Raw genomic sequence first — 20,218 nt, 5'->3', positions numbered from 1 at the left:
GGAAGGAATGATGCTAAAGCTGAAACTCCTGTACTTTGGCATCTCATGGGAAGAGTTGACTCCTTGGAAAAGACTCTGATGCTGGGAGGGATTGGGGGCAGGAGGAGAAGGGGATGACAGAGGATGAGATGGCTGGATGGCATCAGTGACTCGATGGACGTGAGTCTGAGTGAACTCCGGGAGTTGGTGATGGACAGGGAGGCCTGGCGTGCTGCGATTCATGGGGTCACAGAGAATTAGACACGACTGAGCGACTGAACTGAACTGTGTCTCTACACAAGGGTGGCTGAGAAGGTCAGAAAGAAGGGAAACACGTCAAGTCAAAGCCCAGCCTGGCCCTGGCAGTTGGAAAATGCCACCCATGCTGCAACCTTCGTAGTCCTCCGGGCGGAGCACGCATGCCACCCGCCTCGGGCTGACCCGGGCGCACAGGAGCCGGCGACTGCCTGCTTTGGAGCATCCCCTGGGCCTTCTGACCACAGGCGTGAGGCCGTGGGTGCAGCTGCGGAGGACAGAGCGGGAGGAGAGTGTGCTGGAGCAGAGGTGAGGGAGGGCTGGGGTCGGGGGGACACCACACATGCTTCCTGTCATAAGTGGTCTTCGAGACCAGTTCCAAGCTACTTAATGTGACATCATGGCCAGATGTTCGGAACTGAACACCCAGGCTTCGCATTGCTGTAAGCCTCCTGCGGAAATCGTCACCCCTGTGGTTTGGAACTTAACACCCCTTCAACCTCAGATTTTGTGAGCTCTAGAAGCTGATAGCAGAGACAGCACAGGCACCATGGTCAGACAGGGGCCAGCGTGAGGCTCTGGACGGAGGGATGTCTGCCCTGGTCACAGCGCTGCCATGGTCAGAGAGGGGCCAGTGTGAAGGCTCCAGACGGAGGACGCCTGCCCTGGTGACAGCACTGCCGTGGTCAGAGAGGGGCCAGCGTGAGGCTCTGGACGGGGGGACGCCTGCCCTGGTCACAGTGCTGCCGTGGTCAGAGAGGGGCCAGTGTGAAGGCTCCAGACGGAGGACGCCTGCCCTGGTGACAGCACTGCCATGGTCAGAGAGGGGCCAGCGTGAGGCTCTGGACGGGGGGACGCCTGCCCTGGTGACAGCGCTGTCAGTAGGAATAACATCTTCCGGCTGCCAGCGTGGGGAATGGGCAGGGCAACTGGAGCCTGCAGTGTGGGGCGCTGCAGCCCCTCCCCTGTGCTGAGAGACCAGGAGCGCCTGGCCAGCACTGCCCTCTGTGGCCTAAGCGCAAGCAGGCAGGGCAGGCACCCCGTTCCTGCTCAGCCCCCAGACTTGCCGCCGCCAGTGGCACTGTGGGGCCCTCGTTAGGCAGCCTGTGGACACCGCCACCGCTCCTTGCTTTGTCACGCCTGCAGCAAATGTGTCTTGATCAGCGTGCTTGTCAATGCTGCCTTCAGGCTGTGAGACAAACTGGAGGAAATGTTTGTTATGCGGTCAAAAGATGGCCCAATTTGGGCTTCCTAATTTGTTTTGGATGCTTGGCACAAGAGAATATCTGAAGAGCGTGAGTGACCAGTGTATACATGAAAATCTCCTTCACTCAGCGTCAGCTGGCATGTGGCACCCGAGAGCCTGCAGGCTCTGGCAGGCTGAACTCGTAATTGAGTGATCTGGGACTGGGGCCGGCGGACTTCCGTGGGAGGAAGTAGCCCGACGTTCGGCTCCAGGACCCCGGCGCCAGCACGGCTCGGGGCAAGGGGAGACGTCCAGGCAGGGAAGCAACGCGGACTGTGGCTCCAGGAAGCGGCCGTGGTTTCCCCAGCTCAGGATGACTACTGCCTTCCAAACTGCCTGTCACCAAACCTCTTTGATACTCTTTCCACTACCAAGTCTGTGACTTGACTCCATTTCAGTCGGCAAGCTGTTTGAAGACAGGCCCATGTTTGAGGCGTTCCACCCCCCACCACCCCCCACCCCAGAATGTAGAACGTGGTCCAGAGCTCAGCACACAGCAGCAGTGGTGGCTGTGATGGTGGTGATGCTGCTGATGCTGCTGATGGTGGCTGGAGCCTGGCCAGTTCTCCTGCTTTTCAGTTGCTAATCTCCTGATTTGGGCAACTGCTGTCTTAACGATTACTCAGTGTTATCTTAGGAAACCTGAGGTCATAGGTCTGTTGAATTGAAGTTTAAAACACCTTCAAAACAGGGCTTTGAGAACTGTCCCAGAATCTTATTGACTCAGAGGTGCGAGTGCACAGAGCCCACCAGATCGCTGCCCCAGGGCTTGTGCCCGGGTCCCCGAGTCTTACAGGAGGCGCAGGTGTGAGATGGTAAAGAGAGCGACATCACTGGTGTGAGCAGGCCAGGGGCTAGCCGTGAGGAAGCGGGAGCCCCTCCACGTCTGTGCTGGGTGCCACGGCCACCCCCACTGCACTTGGAGTTAGACGACCCATTAGGGCAAAGGCCACTGAGAGCAGAAGCGGGATCCGAGCCAGGGGCCAGCGCCCTCTGCTCGCTCGCTCAGTCAGGATGTGAAGCTGCAGGCGGGGGGTGACCGTGAGGACGCTCCCTGTCCCCAGCCCGTGCTGGCCTGGGCACCCGGCGGCAGGGTGCACAGTCCCCGACACCAGGGCCCCCGCTGTCCCTCACGGGACCCGGTGTGACTTGGGAGAGCTGGCGTTTCTATTATTTCAGTCTGCCTGCTAAAACCCTCTCTCCCTCTTCACCTTAACTTGGCTGAGAGCACACAGGACCCCACAGGCTGTTCATCGCAGTCAGTCCCAGAGCTCACTGGCTTGACGGTCACTCACCCGGAGGGCCTGCGGGGCCTCCACCCGCCTCTCCACCGACCGTAACAGAAGGCCCTTCGAGCAGAAGCTGCCTTCGCACATAGGGAGCCGGTGCTTCTGGCAGGTTGATGAGCCTCTCAGAGGCTGTCCAGCCCCGCGCTGGGACCCCAGGCGTTCCGAGGCAGCCTGCTCAGCGGGAGTTCAGCTGAACTTGAGATTGAGCCTCGCGCCCAGTTTGTGCAGAAGTGCTAGAGGGCCGTTTGCTGTGGAGGCGTCTTGTCTCCTCCCCTCCTTCTCTCCCTTGTGAATCTTTTCTTCCTCTAAAGGAAAAGCAGTTGATTTCAGCCAGCTGGATGGAATTAAACATTTTGATGACAACTACAGTTACATCCCTGGTGGCTCAGCTGGTAAAGAATCCGCCTGCAACGAGGGAGACCTGGGCTCGATCCCTGAGTCGGGAAGCGCCCCTGGAGAAGGGCAGCCCACTCCAGTATTGCCTGGTGAATCCCCATGGACAGAGGAGCCTGGTGGGCTGCAGTCCATGGACTTGCAAAGAGTTGCACACGACTGAGTGACTAAGCACAGCACAGTTACATCATTTTAGAAATAAACGCAATGTGACAGATAGTGGTCAATCTCCTGTAACAGAGGAAAACCAACTGTCAAAACGTCAAGTGATTGGCCGAGCTTCCTACGTGAGAAAGGAGAGCAGCATGCAGAGCAGCGGGTTTCGGATCCAGGCTCGCTGCCCCCAGATCTGTGCTGTAGGCTGAGCCCCAGCATCATCATTGGTAGAAACAGACAGCAGCCTTGGGAGTCTGAACCACCGTCGTAGGTTCAGTGGTAGCTGCACGTCTTAGCTGGGTCCCCAGGCACGTACCCCTGGCCCGATACTGTGCCCCGAGGGAGGGGCACGTGGAGAACGGGAAGCCCGAGATTCTGAGAGCTTGCGGCCCCGCACCCCACCCGGAGCGCACAGTGAAAGCCGCGCCGAGTCAGACCCTCGTGGGAAATTACTGTTTGTCCGTGAAATTTTGATGACGTGTCAGAGGCAGGACACTGAGACTTCTAACGTTTGTACAGCTGCCCTCGAGGTGAGGAAGCTGGGCCTTGTTCTGTGGGCAAATCAGAATGTGACGAGACCACATGCTCCTGGGAGAGTCCTGAGTGAGGAGGGAAGGCAGGGGAGGCCAGGGAAAGGCCTGGATCCACGCTGTGTGTGAAACCAGGCGCCGCGGCAGCGTCAAAAGGATCAGATTCAAAAGGGGTTTCAGTGACCAGCGAAAAAGGGAGCTGCAGGGAAACTGACGTCAGACACGGGGTGCAGCCCTGGGGAGCCCCTCTGCGGAGCCACAGCAAACCCCCGGGGCAGGGAGAGGCCTAGGCGGACCTTCCCCGCCGAACACACAGCCCGGGAGAAGGGGTCGGCGTAGCTCCGCGGCAGGAAACGCAGACCCGACCGGCAGGAACCTCCTCACGGTGCAGGGCGGCCGAAGGCAGACAGCGCTCATTGCGGTAGAAGACGGTGAGCGCGGACACCAAGCCGGCCGGCGGGGACACGGTCCGCGGCTCCTGCACAGTTAGCGCAGGGCCACCCACCGGTCAGCCAGGAGGAAGAACCCATGTTCACACGCAGGCTTGTACACGGCTGTTCACAGCAGCGTTCCTCACATCGGCCCCAAAGCGGAAAGAACCCGAAGGTTCCCCAGCTGATGAATGAAAGCGCAAGCGCGTTCCCTGTCCTTAGAGCAGACTTCAGGGGTACCAGGGAGCGCGGCACCTACCGCTGCCTGCTGGCGCGCCTGGGGTGGGCATGCTCGGGGCGAGAAGGGCGGCAAAAAGTGACAGTCGCCCAGTCGTGTGGGACTCTTTGCGACCTCACGGACTACACAGCCCACGGGATTCTCCAGGCCAGAACACTGGAGTGGGTAGCCTTTGCCTTCTCCAGGGGATCTTCCCAACCCAGGGGTGGAACCCAGGTCTCCCGCGTTGCAGGCGGATTCTTTACCAGCTGAGCCACAAGGGAAGCCCGCTCCTTGCAAGAAGCAGACACCAGAGGCTGCGCGGGGCTGCCCTACAGGAAGCGTCGGCACGGGACACGCGGGAGAAGGACGCAGGACGCGGATGAGCCGCTGCCTGCGGGAGGGGAGCCCGGAAGGGGTGCGGGTGTCCGGGCGGCAGACAGGTGGTGTCCGCGCCGCTCGGTGGAGGCGCTGAGCACACGGATGGGTCGAGGCTCGCGGCGCGCGGGCTGCGCTTCAGTAAAGCCGCTGTGGAAAGACTGCGGGAGGACCGCAGACGCGCCCGCCCATCGGTGGAGGCGAACCTGGGCGCGCCTGCGGCCCGGACCCGGGGCCACTGCGGGGCGTGGCTGGCGATGGGCGCTCACCCGCTGTTTGTCCCCCGCCCCTGCAGGGTGAGGACCCCCTGGCCGACAGCGTGCTGACCTTCGTGGCTCAGACGTCCGCTCTGACCTACGCTCCCGCGGCGCGCGCGGACCTCGCAGGGGGCCGCCCCCTGCGCACGCTCCGCCGGCTCCAGCCGGACGAGCTCAGCCCCAAAGTGGCCGGCGGGGTGGACAGGCAGCGTCTGGTGGCTGCGCTGGGCGCCTACGCGGCCCGAAAGGCCCCCGCGCCCGCCAGGGACGGCGACCCCGCGCCCCGCGGCCTTGTGCGCGCGCCTTGGAGAGCGCCTCGGGTCCTGTCGGCGCCGGCGGCCCCCCAGAGATGGCCTTCGCCTACGGACCCCAGGGATGCCCCGATCACAGACGATGGTAAGCACCCTGCGCCTTTTCGGGGGCTCCAGTCTTTCTCTGGCGCCTGCCTAGGCTGGACCTTCGAGGGTCTCTTCCCCTTCCCGAGGCTCCCCCTTAGAGAGGGGCGGGGTGTGGGGAGGTGGCCAGGCTGGTCCTGTGGGGAAGGGGTGTCAGACTCAGGGGGCTCAGTGTAGGTCTCCTGCCCCGGCAGCCTCGCTGTTCCCTGGCCTTGTTGATGAAGATGCTGGGGGGAGGGTCACAGGCCCATCGGGCCCACGTGGTGTCTGCAGGGTTGACTATGAAGGGGCGTCACTGTTTCTCAGGCCTCCCCACTCCCGTGGGCAAGCTCACGCTCAGCTGCTTACTCTGTGGGTATCACGGGTCCCCAGGAGACCCCAGCCTAAAATGAGTGCTGTCCCAGTTGCTGGAGGGAACTTGGGCCTGTGAAGTGACTGACCCCCAAGCCACACCCCAGCACCCTGATGTGAGTCAGCCCCGCAGTGGTCATCGCTGGGGGACAGATGACCGCTGGCCTGGCCTGGTCTCTACGACGCCCGGGGCCCTCATCTCTTCTAGCAGCCTTTCCCTGAGACCGTAAAATGTAAAGTGAGATTGCGATCAAGTCTGACTTCTCCTTTGAAGATATGCAAATCATAACATCAAGCAGGTAGCAAATTAAAAAAAACAGGGACTGCGAACCTGTTCTGGTTAGCGCTCCCCCTGTGAGCAGAGGCGTCACTGAAGCCACCGTGAGTCCCCTGTTGCCCACATTGTGCCCTTCAGCTGGTGGCTCTCTCCTCAGCCCCCCCTTTGTCCAGACGGCCGCTGTGGTGCTGCAGCTGGAGGGGGTGCAGAGCTGTGACTGCGGGCAAGGGTAGGTGGTCATCGGCCACTCCTGTCTCGGGGAAGAAGGCACACTGGGCTCAGGTGGCCCTGGCGGGCGGCCTGCGGGCAGCGGCTCCTTTGCTCCCCACGTTCCCCTCCCTGGGCTGTGCCCGCTCTAAACCGCAGGCTCCCCGGGAACCCCTCTCACTGGCCTTGCCGCCTCCCGCTGCCCGTCATTCCCCAGCGCTGTGCTTCCTGATCTGGCCCCGCTCAGCACCCATCACCACTGTCCACACGCTGCCGACGGCCAGCCCTGCCCTCGATGGGCAGGCAGAGGCCTATGTGTGGACCCCTGCCCCTCTCCATGGTGCTGACGCCAACGCCCCTGCTGCGTGTGCCCACCCAGCCGAGCGTATAAAGTCTGAGCGCCCCTTCTCTGGCTCCGTCCTCATCGCCCCCAGCTTAACACAAGCCCCGTTTGTCGACTGCCTCTGCCCCGGATGTTGGAACCGGGAAGAGAGAAATACCGTCTCAGGCGGCAGGTGGTCGGCTCCGTGTGTCTGTTGTGCCCCCCGCCCCGGGGTCAGCTCCACCCCCCATCACTGGCCCCTCCTCGGTCCGCACACCCCGAGGTTCGGGGCTTCCGGAACACCCGCCGAAGATGCTTCTCCTCTCTCCCGTGACTCACTACTGGCGTCTTTGGGTTGTGGTTTTTCCTGTGCTAAGCTGCAGTGTCGGTTATCTTTCTATATATGTTGTCTTCCCGGCCGCACCGTGTGCTTTAAAGGGAGTCATGTAAGATGTCAGTCATGGAACAAGCAGAGAGCCTTGTAGGACGGATGCTCACACACGCCTCGCTGGGCTCCGACAAGCAGCTCCTGGCTCCTCTCGTTGCTTCTGTGACCCTCCCCTCCCCTGCACGCCCCCATCAGATTTCATCTGTCACGCATGGCACTGCATTGCCCAAAGATGCGGCTCTCGAATAGACCTCACCGAGTAGCTTTATCACGTGCTAGAGTTGATGCTGATGTCTTCATATCACCAAACAGCTAATCCGTGCTTAAATTTTTCAGTTGAAAATTTTCTTTACAGTTGGTTCTTTGAAGTCAGATATGAAGAAGGCTCACTGAATAGGTGGATGTACCTGTTAAGCCCCTTTTAAACTACAGAAGCTTCCTCCTCCCTCCTTTCTCCCCTTCCATCATTTTTTTTTTTAATATCTGAAAGTTTCAAGTGCACAACATTTTAGTAGGAAACCTGTGTGCACTGCAGAGTGATTGCCACCAGAGGTCCGATTGCACCCCTCCCCATGCAGCTCACCTCTGCACTCATCTCGGGCCCCCCACCGCTTCTTCTCTGGTAGGCACTGATCTGTTCTTTGTATCTATGAGTTTCTGTTTGATTTTGTTTGTTTGGGATTCCACATATGAGTGAAATCCTGTGGTTTTTGTCTCTTTCCGCCTGACTTGTTTTACTACCTTAATACCCTCTAGGTCCATCCATGTTGGGGCAAATGGCATGATTCCATTCTTTTTCGTGACTGCATAGTATTCCACTATATAGATAATGGATAAAGATGCGGCGTGACACACACACCCCACCTGATCTTTATCCATTCATCTGTTGATAGACACTTTGGTTGCTTCCGTATCTCAGCTGTAGTAAACAATGCTGAACATGGGCTGCATGTTATACATATTTTTTGAATTAGTGTTTTTGCTTGCTTTGGGATGAATACCCAGGCGTGGGATTGCTGGATTATATGGTGCTCTTTTTCCTTAGTTTCTTGAGGCGCCTCCATGCTCTTCACTAAAGCGGCGGCACTGGCTGCGTTTCCACCAGTGGCCACGAGCGTTTCCTGTTCTCCACATTCTGTGCAGCGTTTATGTTTCTTTCTTTTCAACAACAGCTGCTCTGACAGGCGGGAGGTGATAGCGCAGCCTGCTTTTGATTTTCTTTTCTCCGATGATTAGTGATGCCGAGCGTCTCTGTACATCTTCCGTGGAAAAATGACTCTTCAGATCCTCAACCCATTTTTAAAATTCAGGATGTTTGGCATTTCTTGTCGTTGTTGAGTGTATTAGTTCTCTTTGTATTTGGGGGATTAAACCCTTATTGTTATATGCTTTTAAGATCTCTTTTCCCTTTCAGGAGGGTGCATTCGGATTTTCATAATGGTATTCTTTGTTCTGTAGAAGCTTTCTTTTTATCTAGGAATCAGCGAACTAAAATGGACTGGAATGGGTGAATTTAACTCAGATGACCATTATATCTACTACTGAGGGCAGGAATCCCTTAGAAGAAATGGAGTAGCCATGATGGTCAACAAAAGAGTTCGAAATGCAGTACTTGGATGCAATCTCAAAAACGACAGAATGATCTCTGTTCATTTCCAAGGCAAACCATTCAGTATCACGGTAATCCAAGCCTATGCCCCAACCAGTAATGCTGAAGAAGCTGAAGTTGAACGGTTCTATGAAGACCTGTAAGACTTTTTAGAACTAACACCCAAAAAAGATGTCCTTTTCATTATAGGGGACTGGAATGCAAAAGTAGGAAGTCAAGAAACACCTAGAGTAACAGGAAAATTTGGCCTTGGAGTATGGAATGAAGCAGGGCAAAGACTAATAGAGTTTTGCCAAGAGAATGCACTGGTCATAGCAGACACCCTCTTTCAACAACACAAGAGAAGACTCTACACATGGACATCACCAGATGGTCAACACTGAATTCAGATTGATTATATTCTTTGCAACCAAAGATGGAGAAGCTCTATACAGTCAGCAAAAACAAGACCGGGAGCTGACTGTGGCTCAGATCATGAACTCCTTATTGCCAAATTCAGACTTAAATTGGAGAAAGTAGGGAAAACCACTAGATCATTCGGGAATGACCTAAATCAAATCCCTTATGATTATACAGTGGAAGTGAGAAATAGATTTAAGGGACTAGATCTGATAGATAGAGTGCCTGATGAACTATGGATTGCGGTTCGTGACACTGTACAGGAGACAGGGATCAAGACCATCCCCGTGGAAAAGAAATGCAAAAAACCAAAATGGCTGTTTCAGGAGGCCTTACAAATAGATGTGAAAAGAAGAGAAGCGAAAAGCAAAGGAGAAAAGGAAAGATATAAGCATCTGAATGCAGAGTTCCAAAGAATAGCAAGAAGACATAAGAAAGCCTTCCTCAGCGATCAATGCAAAGAAATAGAGGAAAACAACAGAATAGGAAAGACTAGAGATCTCTTCAAGAAAATTAGAGATACAAAGGGAACATTTCATGCAAAGATGGGCTCGATAAAGGACAGAAATGGTATGGACCTAACAGAAGCAGAAGATATTAAGAAGACATGGCAAGAATACACAGAAGAACTGTACAAAAAAGATCTTCACGACCCAGATAATCACAATGGTGTGATCACTCACCTAGAGCCAGACATCCTGGAATGTGAAGTCAAGTGGGCCTTAGAAAGCATCACTACAAACAAAGCTAGTGGAGGTGATGGAATTCCAGTTGAGCTCTTTCAAATCCTGAAAGATGATGCTGTGAAAGTGCTGCACTCAATATGCCAGCAAATTTGGAAAACTCAGCAGTGGTCACAGGACTGGAAAAGGTCAGTTTTCATTCCAATCCCAAAGAAAGGCAATGCCAAAGAATGCTCAAACTACCGCACAATTGCACTCATCTCACATGCTAGTAAAGTAATGCTCAAAATTCTCCAAGCCAGGCTTCAGCAATATGTGAACCGTGAACTTCCAGATGTTCAAGCTGGTTTTAGAAAAGGCAGAGGAACCAGAGATCAAATGGCCAACATCCGCTGGATCATGGAAAAAGCAAGAGAGTTCCAGAAAAACATCTATTTCTGCTTTATTGACTATGCCAAAGCCTTTGACTGTGTGGATCACAATAAACTGTGGAAAATTCTGAAAGAGATGGGAATACCAGACCACCTGACCTGCCTCTTGAGATACCTATATGCAGGTCAGGAAGCAACAGTTAGAACTGGACATGGAACAACAGCCTGGTTCCAAATAGGAAAAGGAGTATGTCAAGGCTGTATATTGTCACCCTGCTTATTTAAATTATATGCAGAGTACATCAGAGAAAGGCTGGGCTGGAAGAAGCACAAGCTGGAATTAAGATTGCCAGGAGAAATATCAGTAACCTCAGATATGCAGATGATACCACCCTTATGGCAGAAAGTGAAGAGGAACTAAAAAGCCTCTTGATGAAAGTGAAAGAGGAGAGTGAAAAAGTTGTCTTAAAGCTCAACATTCAGACAACGAAGATCATGGCATCTGGCCCCATCACTGCATGGGAAATAGATGGGGAAACAGTGTCAGACTTTATTTTTTGAGGCTCCAAAATCACTGCAGATGGTGATTGCAGCCATGAAATTAAAAGACACTTACTCCTTGGAAGAAAAGCTATGACCAATCTAGACAGCATATTAAAAAGCAGAGACATTACTTTGCCAAGAAAGGTCTGTCTAGTCAAGGCTATGGTTTTTCCTGTGGTCATGTATGGATGTGAGAGTTGGACTGTGAAGAAGGCTGAGCACCGAAGAATTGATGCTTTTGAACTGTGGTGTTGGAAAAGACTCTTGAGAGTCCCTTGGACTGCAAGGAGATCCAACCAGTCCATTCTGAAGGAGACCAGCCCTGGGATTTCTTTGGAGGGAATGATGCTGAAGCTGAAACTCCAGTGCTTTGGCCACCTCATGCGAAGAGTTGACTCATTGGAAAAGACTCTGATGCTGGGAGGGATTGGGGGCAGGAGGAGAAGGGGACGACAGAGGAGGAGATGGCTGGATGGCATCACTGACTCGATGGATGTGAGTCTGGGTGAACTCCGGAAGTTGGTGATGGACAGGGAGGCCTGGCGTGCTGCGATTCATGGGGTCACAAAGAGTTGGACACGACTAAGCGACTGAACTGACTGACTCTTCGTTGTGCAGAAGCTTTTCAGTTTGACATTGTTCCATTTGTTTAGTTTTCCATTTGTTTCCCTTGCCTTTGGTGTCAGATCCACGAAAATGTCTCTAGGATGTCATGAAGTTACTGTGTATGTTTTCTTCTCGGACTTTCAGGCTTTCGGGTCGTACCTTCAAGTCTTTGGTGCGTTTGAAGTTGATTTCTGTGTGTGGCGTAAGGTTGCAGCATAGTTTCACTCCTTTACATGTGGCTGTTCCGTTTTCCTGACACCATTTACTGAAGAGGCTGTCTTTTCTCCATTATATATTTTTAGCTCCTTTATTGTGGATTAATTGACCGTACAAGCTCTCGGTTTTGTCCCATTAATCTGTGTGTCTGTTTTTGTGCCAGGAGAAATACCACGCTGTTTTATAACTGTGCCTGCATGAGTGGTCAGTGGTGTCCAATTCTTTGCAACCCTGTGGAGTGGGGCCCAAGGCTCCTCTGTCCATGGAATTCTCTAGGCAAGAATCCTGGAGTGGGTTGCCATTTCCTCCTCCAGGGGATCTTCCCATCCCAGGGATCGAATTGACATCTCCTGAGCCTCCTGCATTGGCAGGCAGCTTCTTTAACCACTAAGCCACCTTGGAAACCCCTTGGGGTAGTATGAACAGTTAGCAATGTTAATTCTTCTGACCCATGCACAAGGAATGATAACCTTGCCCACTAGAGAATTCTTGGTCGGAAGTGGTTTCCGTTCAGCACTTTGAACATGTCATGCCACTCCGTTATGGCCTGCAAAGTTTCTGCCAAAAAACCTGCTGACAGCCTCGTGGGGGTTCCCTTGCGAATAACAAGTTGTTTTTCTCTTGCTGCTTTTAGGATTCTCTCATTATCCTTAACTTTTACTGTTTTCGTTATAATATGTGTTGGTGTTAGTGGAGGTGATGGAACAACGGACTGGTTCCAAATTGGGAAAGGAGTACGTCAAGGCTGTATATTGTCACCCTGCTTATTTAACTTATATGCAGAGTACATCATGAGAAATGACCAGCTGGATGAAGCACAAGCTGGAATCAAGACTGCCGGCAGAAATTTCAGTAACCTCAGATATGCAGATGACACCACCGTTATGGCAGAAAGTGAAGAAGAACTAGAGAGCCTCTTGATGAAAGTGAAAGAGGAGAGTGAAAAAGTTGGCTTAAAGCTCAACGTTCAAAAAACTAGGATCGTGGCATCTGGTCCCATCACTTCATGGCAAATAGATAGGGAAACAGTGGAAACAGTGAGACACTTTATTTTCTTGGACTCCAAAATCACTGCAGATGGTGACTGCAGCCATGAAATTAAAAAGACGCTTGCTCCTTGGAAGAAAAGCTATGACCAACCTAGACAGCATATTAAAAAGCAGAGACATTATTTTGCCAACAAAGATCCATCTAGTCAAGGCTATGGTTTTTCCAGTAGTCATGTATGGATGTGAGAGTTGGACTATGAAGAAAGCTGAACGCCAAAGAATTGATGTTTTTGAGCTGTGGTGTTGGAGAAGACTCTTGCGAGTCCCTTGGACTGCGAGGAGATCCAACCAGTCCATCCTAAAGGAGATCAGGCCTGGGTGTTCATTGGAAAGACTGATGCTAAAGCTGAAGCTCCAATATTTTGGCCACCTCATACGAAGAACTGACTTCTTAGAAAAGACTCTGATGCTGGGAAAGATTGAAGGCAGGAAGAGAAGGGGACAACAGAGGATGAGATGGTTGGATGGCATCACCGACTCAATGGACATGAGTTTGAGTAAGCTCTGGGACTTGGTGATGGACAGGGAAGCCTGGTGTGCTGTAGTCCATGGGGTCTCAAAGAGTCAGACAGGACTTAGCAACTGAACTGATGTGCTGGTGTGTCTCTTTGGGTTCATCTTCTCCAGAATTCTGTGCGCTTCCAGGACCTGCATATCATGTCCAGTTCTTTGCCATCCTGTGGACTGGGGCCCTCCAGGCTCATCTGTCCATGGAACTCTCCAGGCAAGAATCCTGGCGTAGGTTGCCATTTCCTACTCCAGGGCATCCTCCCAACCAAGGCATTGAACTGACATCTCCTGAGCTCCTGCATTGGCAGGCAGCCTGGATATCTGTTTCCTTCCCCAGATTGGGGAAGTTTTTATCACTATTTCTTCTAGTAATCTTTCTGGCCCTTTCTCTCTGTCTCGTATCCTTCTGGAGTCCCCATAAAGCAGACGTCATTTCACTGGATGTTGTCCCAGAGGCCCTCTGGGGTGTCTTCACGTGCTAGGACCCCTTTCGTTTTGCTGCTCTGTCCGGGCGAGCTCCGCTGCTTGTCTCCAGCGGCTGACTCCTGTTCTGCCTCATCCAGTCTGCAGTTGGAGCCTTCCAGCAGATCTTTCTGTTCCGTTATAGCTTCTGTTTGGCACTTTCTTGCAGTTCCTACTCCTTTGTCAATCCCTGGTTGTATTCCTCCGTTCTCCTGACTTCAGTGAGCGTCTTTATTGTTTCACACCCTTCCAGGCAAGTTGCTTCTCTCTGTTTCCTTGAGTTCTTTTTCAGAGGTTTCGTCTTGTTCTTTTCATTGGAACGTAGTCCTCCGTGTCTTCATTTTTTGGCCTGTATCAACCACCTCCCCAGTCTTGAAGGAGCGGCTGTTTGTCAGAGGCGTCTTGGGGGCTCACACATACAGCCCTACTGGCCACCAGAGCCAGGGCTCAAGGGGTGTTGCATTGGGGTCAGGGTTATGATGGGACACTGGTGGGCAGCATTATCACCCGACTGGCTGAGACCCCCGGAGGTGCTAGGGTGACCCTACTCTCGGCACGCTGCTAAGGGTTTAGGTGGCAGATTTCCACTCTGGCGCCCGCAGTGTCTCAGTCCCTGGGGAGCAGCCCAAGTGGTCTTGTCCCTCCAGCAGGTGCTTCAAGGTCAGTGAGTGGGTGCCCTTCCTCTGTGGCTGTGCTGCGCACCCAGAGGGCTGAAGCGCAGATGAGAGATGTGGGTGACTCAGAGCAGACACCCTCCTGCAGGACGGCCGAGTCCGATTCGTGGCTGTCATGGCTCAGGAGAACCCATCCCTGCTCCAAATACAGCAGTCTGACCACAGATTTCATGTGTGTGGGGAATGGGCATTTGATAAAAACTTAGACAAGAGACCCTCTTCCTTTGTTTATTCACTATTTACACCTTGTCCCTGTGAAAAAGCTTGAATTCACATAACATTAAAAGCCCCGCGTGCAGGACCCTGGGGAAGGGCGCGTGCTGGGGCATGGGGTGGGCTGCAGCCACCGGGCCTGCATCTGCTGTCAGGATGGAGCCCTGGTCGGCAGCCGGGAACGCAGCTCACCGAACGCTGCTCTCGGGTTCTGTCCTCGGCTCGCCACAGGAACCGGAGCCTGTGAAGACTGTTTGCTGTGCTTTTAACCAGTTGTGAAAGTAGTGAAGGTTACGGGGAGACCCAGAGTTCTCCACGTGCAGAGAGCCCCGGCTCAGCGCCGTGCACGCTGCTGTGTCCTCCGGTGCCCGGGCGTGTTTGCGAGGCCTCACCCGCCCCCCAGCCCACCCGGGGCACGGCCCACTGCTCCCCACCCTTCCCCAGTCCCTCCAGCTCATCTGCCGGGCCTTGCTCTTCCTCCAGCTCTAGGTGAAAATTCAGGCGAGGCTCATGAACCCCGGGCACCCTTAGGTGATGAAAACTGCCCCGTCCACTTTTTGTCTGTAAAAGCTGAGGTGTATGCACACTGGCTCTGGTCCAGATGCAGCTCTCAGCTGCAGAAGTGCAGTGTGGAGCTGCACCCCTGGACGCCTGCCATCCAGCCTTCGCTCGGAGAGGGTTCACAGCTCTCACACCCAGAGCGGATCCTGTGAGTGGGATCCAGGCCCCTTGTGGGCTCAGCCCACTGAGCTGACAGACAGGTTACCGGGGCTGGTCCTGGGCAGCCCTTCCCGTGGCGTTTTCTGCTCCAGGCTGCATTTGCCCCCCAGCACGTGTCTAGGATGCTCGCCTGAGGGTTCAGCCTCATGTGGATCTAAACGAGGCATCCCTTGGCAACACTTGGACTCCAGCCCCACTACCAAGTGAATCACGTGAGTAAGGCCGAAGCTGATCTGATTTTTTGTGCTGCGACTCAATATTACGTGTTTAGAGAGAGGCTGGTGCCTGCGGTCTGCGAGTATGACACCGTGGCCTGTGTGGGTGCTGGGCGCTTTATCCCAGCTGCGGGCCGGGGTTTTCATTCAGCCTGAGTGATGCGTGCCACCTGGCTGGGACACCACAGGCCCCAGGTTGGGAGGAAAACACAATTTACTTGTGCTGCTTTCAGTGAAAATAGATAGGAAGCCAACGCGTGATGATTATGCCCAAATCTCCTGGGTGGAGGCCCAGGTGAGGTCAGGATAAAATAATAATCTCTCGTGGAATTTGTCTAAACCCATCGCAAAATACCGGAGATGGACTCTAGCAATTAAATGAATTGTATACTTTCTAAACAAAAGGAACGCAGGAAATTCCCCCTGATGATGGTGGTGGTAGTGATGGTGATTATGAGGGTGATGGTCTTTACGGTGATGATGGTGGTGGTGATGGTGGTGATGGGGATGGGGATGAAGGTCATGGTGGTGGTGGTGATGAAGGTGATGAAGGTGATGGTCATGGTGATGGGGGTCGTGGTGATGATGGTGGTGATGGTGGTGGTGGTGATGAAGGTGATGGTCATGGTGATGGTGATGATGGTGGTGATGGTGGTGATGAAGGTGATGGTCATGGTGATGGTCATGGTCATGGTGATGGTGATGATGGTGGTGATGGTGGTGGTGATGAAGGTGATGGTCATGGTGATGGTCATGGTGATGGGGGTCATGGTGATGGTCATGGTCATGGTGGTGGTGATGATGGTGGTGATGGTGGTGATGGTGATGAAGGTGATGGTCATGGTGACGGTGGTGGTGATGATGGTGGTGATGGTGGTGATGGTGATGAAGGTGATGGTCATGGTGATGGGGGTCATGGTGATGGTCATGGTCGTGGTGGTGATGATGGTGGTGATGGTGGTGGTGGTGATGAAGGTGATGGTCATGGTGACGGTGGTGGTGATGATGGTGGTGATGGTGGTGATGGTGATGAAGGTGATGGTCATGGTGACGGTGGTGGTGATGACGTGTGTGTGTGGACCTGCCTGAACGGTGTACTCTCGTGAACACGTGCTGACAGAGGCACTTAGGAGTAGGTCTGGCTGCCTGAGTTGCACCCTCTGTTTGTGGCTTTGTGGTAAGGCCAGCTGCTCGCCGCTGCGTCTCCTCTGGAGCTGCGGCGTGTGTCGGGGGCCCTATTCAGACGTGTGCTTCCCGTGGGTCGGGCCCGTGGGAGCTGTGCAGGGAGCTGGTCTCCTGCTCCAGGCCCCCCATATTTGATGTCCTGACATTTCATGTAATTGCTCTGCTAGAGCCCACTTGGCACACTGAAAGCTACTTACAATGTCATGATAAGCCAGCCGGATCTCGGAATTACCTGGTGCGGCTGACGGAACACAGTGTTCCGCTTTGATGCGTGTGGCGTTTGACTGTGCTGCGGTTCCTCCTCAGGCCACGGGGCCGGCTGGACTCTTTAAAGAGGGTCTCCTCACCCTGCTCATCTTCAGAGGCTGACAGCAGACACCTCTGTGCTGACTCAGCGTGGGTGGCGCACTCCCTTGGTGGGTGATCCCTAACTCCCGTTGATCACTCTCCTCCTAAATGGCCAGCCGCTCAGCTTCTCGAACTGCACACCTAAGGGTTTCCTGGTTATTTTTCACTTGTTATCTGAAAAGTCTCCCTTTTGCATGAGAAGAGACAGTGTTAGCGATTTATTTTATTATTCCACTTTGAAGGTGGGTGTTTCTTACTGTAGTCACAGAGGCCCGTGGAAAGTCCCTCCCGTTCATTAGTCTTTAACTTAATGAACACGAGCTTTTTCATGCTGCGCTTCCCTCCAGATAAGGAGACGAGAGCTGAGGGACGTCAAAGGGAAGACGTGTGGTGACCTTAGGGAGGCTTTCCTTAGCTGTTACACATCAGGACAGGCCGTTGGAGGAGTGCACAGCTTCCGCCTTCGCTCTGCTTGTTGGATATGGTCGACAGTCTGCACATTTGATTCCGTTTTCTCTGTAACCCCTTCCAGTGGGAATCCCTGCCTCGTCTACACAGGCAGGGCGGAGACCGGAGGGGTCTCTGCAGGGCACTCTGTATCCTTACACGATCATGGCCCTCGTCTGTGGTGGGTCTTCTAGGCTTTGTGGCCTCACTTGCCCTGCGTGGATTGCATAAAACATCCCACCACTCGGTGGGATGCTTTGAGGGGCTGTCGAGGGCCCCAGGTTCCCAGATGTCGGGAGCTGACCTCACAAGCTCCAGCCTCGCCATCAGTCACTGTCTGCTGGGCTCGGCGCCAACTCCTGCACCCACGTCCAGCGCGCCCAGCCCTGCCACAGAAGCCCACTTGGACCCCAGCAGCTCCGCCTGCCCCACGCCATCCTGCTGGGTTCCTGCAGGAGCCCCATGCGGCCACCCTGTCTACCCTGTCTCAAGCCTGCAAGCCTCGTATGTTGTAAGTCAGTTGACGGCTCACTGCTCAGACCCGGCAGGGGCTTCTCATCCCGCTCAGCAGAATCCCGGGGTCTTGCTGTGGTTTGAGAACCTGTGAGCCCCCTGCGCTGCCGCTCCACTGCTCCGGGTCACCCTCTGGCCCTCCTCCGTCCTTCCAGCCCCGCTGTTCAGGGCTTTGCACTCGTCTCCTCTGCCCGCAGAGCGTGTCCTCTGGGCAGTCCCTGGGCTCAGGACCCCCTCTCTGGGTCTCTGTGAGCTTTTCTCTGACAGTCCTGTCAGAGCATCTGCCCTTCCCACTGCCCTGGCCTCCAACTCTGGGTTATCATTTCCACAGCCCCATCAGCACCAGGCCCTTCCCTGGTGGCTCAGACGGTAAAGAAATCCACCTGCAGTGCGGGAGACCTGGGTTGGATCCCTGGGTTGGGAAGATCCCCTGGAGGAGGGCATGGCAACCCACTCTAGTATTCTTGCCTGGAGAATCCCATGGACGGAGGAGCCTGGCGGGCTGCAGTCCACGGGGTCGCAGAGTTGGGCACAGCTGAGTGACGGGGCACGTGCAGCACATCACCGCCAGGTGTGTGTCCTGCTTCGTCTGCTTTGTCTCTCCCACGATGGGCGAGCACTCTGTGGTAGCAGGGGCTTTGCTGACTGCTTTGCTCCTGCTTCCTGACAGACCCCTGGGCACAGAAAATGCACAGAAGCATTTGAGGAGGGAAGGAGAAGAGGGCAGGGCAGGGGGCGCCCTGCTCCTGAGCACCACGGTTTAGCTTGAGCCCCTGGGAGGCCTGGGTCTCGTGCTCACAAGCCTCCCTTGTGACCTGGCCTCTGGCAGCCTGAGAGCCCAGTGAAGGGATGCGTGCGGGCAGAAAGGATGGAGAGTCTGCTGCACAGGGAGCTGAGACCCCGGCCGCCTCCAGGGGGTGGGCACCAGGGAGGCAGGGGACGTGGACACTGCCACCCGCCAGCCGGACGTGCCCGCTAGACTGCAATGCCTCAACTTCTCAGCTTTGTCCGTGGCCAGTTTGCTGCAGCCCAGGGTCTGAGCTGTTGCCCTGACCCTCTTGTGCTCCGTTCTCATTACGGTTCTGACATGGTCACCCACCCGGCCGTGGTCCAGGTCTGGAGGTGGGGCCGTGGACGGGTGCTGGCCCACAGTCTGTCAGGAGCCAGGCCCACAGCAGGAGGGGAGTGGCGGGCAGCGGGCCCAGCTCCATCTGCAGCTCCCCTCGCTCCCTGTCACTCACATCACCGCTTGAGCCATGCCCCCGCCCCATCCATGGAAAACCTGCAGGAAACTGGCCCTTGGTGCCAAACTGGCTGGGGATTGCTGCGGGTGGGAGGGGCTGGAGAGGAAGATCTGAGAAGGGAGGCCGGCCATCAGCACGGCTCGGGGGCGTCACTGGGTCGTGAGACGTCCTCGCAGGGCACAGTTGGGGCAGGGCTCCGCCTTTTGTGCCCTCACTGGGATGGGCGCCACCCTGTGCCAACCTGGAGTAGATCCCCAGTGAGCCCGGGGCCTCAGCAACACAGCATCATCCTGGGCCGCCTTTCCGGGTTAAGTGTGCATCCAGCAGAAACGCACGTTGGATCCAACACTTGTCAAGACCTCTCGTTTGTGGACTGATCCATTTCCTGCCGGGGTCAGTGTCCAGGATGCCGTGGTGGGTCCGGCACGCTCTGGCCCCTGGGGGGATGGCGCCTGAAGGGCCTGTCCTGTCCTCTGACCCCAGGCCGTGTGTCTCCTCCCCTCTTCACCCTGGCCGTGACCAGACTGAAAGGTGACGTGTTTGTGAGGTAGGAGGCTTAAGAAACCGCTGAGCGTTGTTCCTCTCGCTTTTCACTGTGCCTTAGTTTTTCTCTTGTCTGTAAAACAGCACGGGCCCTTGTCAGTCCAGAAGAGCGGGACTCCTGAGCCTGCCGTGCGTGGTGGGCGGGGTGGTGCTCACCTGGAGCCCCCATGCCGCTCTGTGCCAGGCGCACTTCTCTGTGTTTCACAGTGTTTGTGGGAAATGGGATGTGTTCTCCCCGTTCACCCCTGGAGGTTATTTCTGAGCAAGCGTTTGGTCCCTGAACGTTCGGGGGCGTCTGTGGGGCTGCAGGTAGGGCTGTAGGGGCAGGGCCTCCCCAGGGTCTGGGGCGTGGCCCCTGGGGCAGCAGCACCGGGAAGGCGTCCAGCTCACTTCCTTCCAGGGGGAGCTGTCTCGAAGCACAGGCTTTATTACTGTCCCAGCCTGGTGAGACCAGCAGGTCGGGAGAGGGTTCTGATGGAAGGTGCTGGCGGGGTGGAGGCAGGGAGCCGCGGCGGGGTCTAGCGGTGGTTTTGCAGGAAGTGGGTGAGGCGGGCAGGGTTCGGGGGCGCAGGTCCGGCAGGTGAGAGTGAGCCCGGG

General features: G+C 55.1%; 1 protein-coding gene across 5 annotated transcripts in view; it reads left to right on the top strand.

Annotated features, from left to right (window-relative positions):
- Positions 1 to 20,218, top strand: part of PTPRN2 (protein tyrosine phosphatase receptor type N2) — a 598,037-nt gene that overhangs the window by 209,988 nt on the left and 367,831 nt on the right. For all 5 annotated transcript variants that reach the window (XM_010804706.4, XM_059886010.1, XM_059886012.1 and 2 more), the window contains one exon: positions 5,170 to 5,527. In XM_010804706.4, coding sequence (XP_010803008.1) covers positions 5,170 to 5,527 — 358 coding nt within the window. The remainder of the gene's footprint in view (positions 1 to 5,169; positions 5,528 to 20,218) is intronic.

This window comes from Bos taurus, chromosome 4, assembly GCF_002263795.3.
Source record: "Bos taurus isolate L1 Dominette 01449 registration number 42190680 breed Hereford chromosome 4, ARS-UCD2.0, whole genome shotgun sequence".
Taxonomy (NCBI): Eukaryota; Metazoa; Chordata; class Mammalia; order Artiodactyla; family Bovidae; genus Bos; species Bos taurus.
Note: the sequence above shows the minus strand (reverse complement) of the source record. Positions and strands in the feature narration are given on the sequence as shown.